This window comes from Primulina tabacum, chromosome 16 (assembly GCF_025594145.1).
Source record: "Primulina tabacum isolate GXHZ01 chromosome 16, ASM2559414v2, whole genome shotgun sequence".
Lineage (NCBI taxonomy): Eukaryota > Viridiplantae > Streptophyta > Magnoliopsida > Lamiales > Gesneriaceae > Primulina > Primulina tabacum.
Window position 1 is genome coordinate 5,707,479 of NC_134565.1, and position 6,573 is coordinate 5,714,051.

Genomic DNA, 6,573 nt, shown 5'->3' on the forward strand with positions numbered 1-6,573 from the left:
TACATATTACCGATTTTAATATGTTTATTCAAAATCATGTAACACGTAATAAATGCCAACAAGGTTCTCTTATGGATTTGCCAAAGTTATACGTCTTTTGCACGTTATAAACATCTGACGATGTGATTTCCCCTGTCCTAATTTCAATCCCATCTTTCGAGTTGTTAGATCTCAATTATTAGATTAGTCGAATTATGGCCAGTAATCCAAAAGCATTAAAGACAAGAAATCACAAATAAACACGATGAATTAATTCAATGAAAATTCAAAACGTCAATAACATAGGTTCGACCACAACTACGTCAATCTCTAGAAAATAAAATTAGTTCATGCTCAAATCTAGATCACAACAAAACCTGTTTGTAATCATTAAAACGTAAAAGTAAAGATCCGAATTAGAAACGTGTTGAAGAGAGATGAAAGTGTGTCTCCGTGTCCGGATTCAGCGTTTTTATACTCCGTTCTTCGCGCTCCGTCGTTGGTTCTCGCTTTTTCCTTTCGCCCTATTATATGTCGGCTGTGTCACAATTTTCAGAACACCCTCCTATGCCCACGATGAAACCTATTTAATTCTGAATATCGCGCCGCGCGCATATGCGCGACCAAGTCCGGCGCATATGCGCGCCTCTTTCTGTATGGAGCTTCTTCTCTCGCGCATATGCGCGCCCAAGTTCCGCGCATATGCACGAGAATCTCTGTCTTGTGCGCCTGGAATTTCTTATGCGCGCCCTAGACCGACACATATGCGCGAGTCTTGTTATCTTCAATAGAGGGCCATTTTTGTCATTTTCTTCTAAGCGTCATTTTCGATCCTTTTTACGTCCATGTAGTAGCTTCCCCTTTATTCCTGTAAGTAAATCAAAAATAACAATACCGCATAATTCTGCCCAAGAAAACTAACAATCCATATGCATTATGAGGATAATTTAAGTGCAAAAATTGCACTTATCAAATCCTCCCAAACTTGAACATTTGCTAGTCCCGAGCAAAATAATATAAAATAAAACATTAGCTAGTCTAAACTTAACACATCTTAGAGAAAGTAACTGAACGAACAAGAATTGTGGAATAAAAGGACAACCACTAGCCTCAGAGATTACAGTCCCCATCATATTGAATCAAACACATGCCACATTACTCACAGTTCACGTGCGTGTGTGTTTTGCTATTCTCGTTTACCCAATCCAAATGCCACGATAAGTTCATAACATTTTATCTCAAAAAATTCTGAACTCCTCGACACACATGTAATTAGCAAAACCATTGAGGCACACATTTACCTTCACAAATCAACAGGACTTATAGGGTAACATTTGGCTAAACAAAATGACAATCTGAAGACAATAATTAACCAAACAAAGTCCAATATCATGAGATGCGCACATGTATACAATCAAATTCTATGTCTATCGTCGGCATTTTTTCAAGTGTCCATAGGCTTAACTTTGGCAACTCTTCTCCACTAGTATATTGGATACATGTGACTTGGTTAATAGGTCTTTTAAGCTTATAACGTTAGTCTATGGTTAATAGCTACAAATGAAGATAAGGAGTCAAAAGTGAGAGAAACAAACCAATTTATTTTTCAACACGCTTCTCCTTCTTCCTCTTGTTTCACATCCACTTGCTTTGCCACAACATATTCACCATTTTGTCCTCTTTTTCACATCAATACGTCATACTCTTTTATTCTTCATTCAACTTTTTCCTTCTCCCTTTTCTCAACAACATTTTTTTTCACAGAAATTCATTTCTTTCTTTTCACATTTTTCCTCTTTTTCAATGATATTCTTATACGCGCACAAAGGAGAAGAACTTTTGTAGTGATATACAGGTTCGTTTTCTCTCAGTTTTCGGTAGGTATTAGTGTATATGCTCAGAAGTTGGTAGTTGACGTAGGGATTTAGAATTGATACGAATGGGGGCTTTTGTGTGCCTTAGCACACTCCATTCGATTTTCATTAAGCTCAAACATGGGACACTAGGGTATAATATGATGTTATGGGTAAGCTTGAAAGGCTCAAACGTTCCAAAAATCGCATAAATCATCCCTAAGTCACAAAGTACCCGTATCTCGCCTCGAAGAGTGCCAAACCAAGTTCTATACTACTTTCAATTTACCAATCAACAAACACAGATAGATCATGTTTTCGGGTATTCAAACAGAACAAATCACACATCTCATTCTCATTTAGGCTCAAAGGGCTAACAATTGACAAATTATTCAAGGAAAAACAGGCCCAACATAATTCAAAGACTGCCTGAATCATTTTTGTGTTAGTGAGCATGTAACTCAACAATAAGTAAACATGCAGGTTTTGTAGTCCATTCATACATTCCAAATCACAAATCACATGAACACTCTCTTGACATCGGATGTATCAACAGTCATAGCAATCGTGAATTAGTGTGTAAACGGTTAAGTAAAGATAACATGCATTTAGATTCGTAATCATGGAACAACATGTGTTTCGGGTCAACTCTCATCATTGTTTTGTTATTACCTTAATTCCACAACTCTAAACAAAAAACAATTTAAAGACTAAAAATGGACATGAAGACTAAATTAAATTTTTTTATTATTTTTTTTGTTTTTTTTAAATAAACATCAAAATTAAATCACCCCCCAAACTTAAAGTATGCATTGTCATTAATGTATAAACAGGAAAGAACGGAACAATCATACCTCCCACGACGAGCGTCAGTGCTCGCCGTCACCATCGTTGTCATCCTCGTCCATGTTCTGGGGTGGGGGCTGGTAAGGGGCTCCAGGATACTGAGGTGGCCATTCAGGGGGCTGGGGAAACATTGGATCCTCTGGACCTATAGGTGGGAACCGCTGAGCAAGCACGGAAGCGAAGTCCATCATGTATCCCATGAAATGGTCGGTGCGGTACTGAAGCGAATCCAGCACCTGGCGCTGCTCAACTAGTAACCTCCTCTGGTCCTCCATCTCTGTCTCAAGTATACGAAATCAGGTCTTCCCTACGCTGTCTGGCTGCCTCAGGTGGTAGTGGCGGTGGAAGCTGTGTCTGTGGGAGCTCCTCTTCATCTGGATACTTGTGGGGAATATACGAGGCAGCTCCAAAGAAGGCAACAATGGGGGCCTTCGGCTTAAGCACTTGCTCATCAGGCGACCATGACACGCCGGCCCTGTCTGCATAGCTCGGTAACAATGTGAGGGCATGGAAGGTCGACCGTGGCTAACCCTGTGCCGGCTCTCATGATCGATCCATAAATTATTTTCCCCAAGTCAACAGATTTGCCCATCAAAATAGCAAAGACAAGTGCAACTTTGTCTTTGGCTACATCATGGTAGTGCGAGGATGGGAGAACCCGGGCCAACACGAACGATGTCCACGCACTTGCATTGGGGCCCATATCGGATTTCTTTAGAGAAATTGGACCACTCGAGCTCATTTTCCATGTAGCACCTGCCTGACATACGGTCCGAATGACCTCTGAATAATCAACCCCCTCTTCTAGAAATTCACTGTACTCGTCTTGGTCGAGGCTAGGAATCTGATAGATCATGTTTATCGTTTGAGAGTCAAACGATACCAATTTACCTCTCACCAATACTTTCGACTCGTCATGGCGTATCCGCAGATTAGCATAGAACTCCTGCACAAATGAGATCACAGCATCTTGATGAGGGTGAGAAAATTCAACCCATTGTCTTCGTTCCAGTTCATTCACAATCACACCCCGTGGAATCGATAAATTAAATCCCCTCTCCGGGATGATGGACCGAGTCATATTGCTCTCATAAATTTGCTGGGCTTCCTCATTCCAAAATCCGTGAGTATCAAAACTTGCGGAAGAAGAAGCACCCTTCTTTGATTTCTTTTTCGGCGCCATATCAATTAATAATCCAAAACTACACCCACACACTTAATTCAACAACTGAAGATCCAAAATCCGGTAATCGCACCCCAATGTGTATAGCATATATAATCTCACCCACCAACTAATCCGGTTAGCAATAGAACGTGCAAACCCAGTCACAAAATACTTTAGAACAGCGAGAAGTAACAAATGGACGATATCAAACACTCCCCAAATAGATCGAACACCACTTCTAGATATGACGTAGGATTGAACAAAATTTAGATAAAGCCCTTACTCGTACCAGAAAGTGACGGTAAATCAGAGTGTGGTTGAAGCTTTGGTGTTCAGTTGTCTGCGAGGTGAGGCGGCGGCAACTTTCCGTGAGAGAGAGGGAGGCGGCGGCTGTGTTTGGAAGAATGAAGGTTCGTGTCTGTTTTTTTTTAGTAAGGTCGCGCGCATATGCGCGTACTAAAGCGGCGCATATGCGCCAAGGCTAGTGTATCGCATGTGGTCATACCGCGCATATGCGCGACCATGAGTGGCGCATATGCGCCAAGGTCTCTGCCTTCCAAGAGTATCGCCAAGTCTTCTCGTGCATATGCGCGCCCTGAGTGGCGCAAATGCGCCGAGCCTTCTGCCTGTGTCACGCATGTGCGCGAAAATAAATCGCGCATATGTGCGATGCACACTGTTCATAAGCTTTTCGGATTTTTTTTAAATACCTGCAAAAATAAAACAATTCAAATTAATACTTGAATAGAGAAAATTAAAATTTAATAAACTAAGGAATTGAAATAATAAAAACAAAACGAATGAAAAAAATAAATAAATGTGGGTTACCTCTCACATAGCGCTTAGTTTATAGTCATCAGCCTGACATTCTCCTGTCTACTTTGGTTCTCCAAGTGGAATGTTATCCATGTGTCGCACTTCACTTCCAAAGTGATGCTTGACCGTCTGACCATTTACTTTAAATGTCTGATCATTATTGCACTTCAATTCAATTGCACCATGTGGATACACTGTTTCCACTGTGAACGGTCCAGAGCATCGTGATTTTAACTTACCAGGAAACAACCTCAGTCGAGAATTGAATAATAACACCCTGTGGCCCTGGTTCGAAATCTCGTCGAAGAATCTGGTTGTCGTGCCATTTCTTGGTCTTTTCTTTGTATATCTTTGCATTCTCGTATGCATCATTCCTGAATTCCTCCATTTCATTCAGCTGCAGCAGTCGTTGTTCGCCAGATGCTCCCATATCAAAATTTAGCTTTTTCACAGCCCAAAATGCTTTGTGCTCCAGTTCCAAAGGTAGATGACAAGCTTTCCCAAAGACCAACCTATAAGGCGACATCCCGATAGGTGTCTTGTATGCAGTCTTGTACGCCCATAAAGCATCATCTAGCTTAATCGCCCAATCCTTCCGGTTTGTCTTCACTGTTTTTTCTAATAGATATTTTTGCTTGCCCATTAGCTTGCGGGTGGTATGCCAGTGTCACCCCTGCTTCACGTCATACTTAGCCAACAGTGAGTTAAAAATTTTGTTACAGATATGCGTACCTTCATCACTGATTATGGCTCTAGGGGTTCCAAATCTTGTGAAGATGTTCCTATGGACAAACTTAACAACAACTCGAGCATCATTAGTACTGGTGGCAATTGCTTCCACCCATTTAGAGACATAGTCAACAGCGAGTAAAATATAAGATTGACCAAAAGAAGATGGGAATGGACCCATAAATTCAATACCCCAGACATCAAAAAGTTCCACCTCCAAAATATTTGTTAGTGGTAACTCATGGCGTCTAGAAATATTGCCAACTCTTTGGCATTTATCACAAGACTTTACTAAAGTATAACTGTCTTTAAACAAATTATACCAATAAAAACCTGACTGTAATACCTTAGCTACTGTTCTAGATGCTCCAAAGTGTCTACCGTAGGGTGAAGAATGACACTGCTCCAGAATCGTACCCGCTTCTTCCTCTGCTACACGTCGTCTAATAATCTGATCAGCGCATCTCTTGAACAAGAAATGATCGTCCCACAGATAAAACTTGGCATCATGAAGAAATTTCTTCTTTTGGTGATAAGTTAAATCTAGTGGTTATTCTCCTGCAGCAAGAAAATTAGCTATATCTGAAACCAAGGATGTGTAACATTTACCTTGAAGAGTTGTTTCGTCTGGGAACGACTCATTGATCACTCCACCTTCAGTTCTTTCTTCCAGCTCTAGGCGTGACAAGTGATCTGCCACCTGGTTCTCATAACCTTTCTTGTCTTTGACTTCAAAGTCAAATTCTTGAAGTAGGAGTATCCATCGTATCAACCTCGGCTTTGCGTCTTTTTTGGCAAACAAGTAACGAAAAGCTGCATGGTCAGTTAAAACAGTTACCTTGGTGCCAATGAGATATGTTCTGAACTTATCGAATGAAAACACCACTGCTAGCATATCTTTCTCATTGGTTGTGTAATTCTGTTGGACTGCATTAAGTGTACGACTTGCATAGTAGATAGCCTTAAACATCTTGTCTCGCCTTTGTCCCAATGCCGCACCCACAGCATAGTCGCTAGCATCGCACATGAGCTCAAAGGGCTCTTTCCAATCAGGCACTATCATAATGGGTGCAGAAATCAGTGCTGTCTTGATCCTATTAATCGCCTGCAAACAATCATCGTCAAAAATAAAAGTAGAATCTTTCTCTAACAAATTACATAAAGATCTAGTAATTTTAGAGAAAT

General features: G+C 40.7%; 1 protein-coding gene across 1 annotated transcript; it reads right to left on the reverse strand.

Moving 5' to 3' along the window:
* Positions 1-4,719: 4,719 nt before the first annotated feature.
* On the reverse strand, positions 4,720-5,302 carry LOC142528304 (uncharacterized). The gene is made up of 2 exons (XM_075633346.1): positions 4,910-5,302; positions 4,720-4,824 (listed from the first exon to the last, which is right to left on the reverse strand). Exons 1-2 carry the CDS (start codon positions 5,300-5,302, stop codon positions 4,720-4,722), a joined length of 498 nt encoding a protein of 165 aa, XP_075489461.1.
* Between the last annotated feature and the right edge of the window lie 1,271 nt (positions 5,303-6,573).

Excerpts from the sequence above, each read along its gene's own strand:
- LOC142528304 (XM_075633346.1), bottom strand. The coding sequence starts at position 5,302 with ATGGGCAAGCAAAAATATCTATTAGAAAAAACAGTGAAGACAAACCGG. Across the intron at positions 4,825-4,909 it reads TTATTCAATTCTCGACTGAG|TGCAATAATGATCAGACATT; the intron begins GTTGTTTCCTGG and ends ATTGAATTGAAG.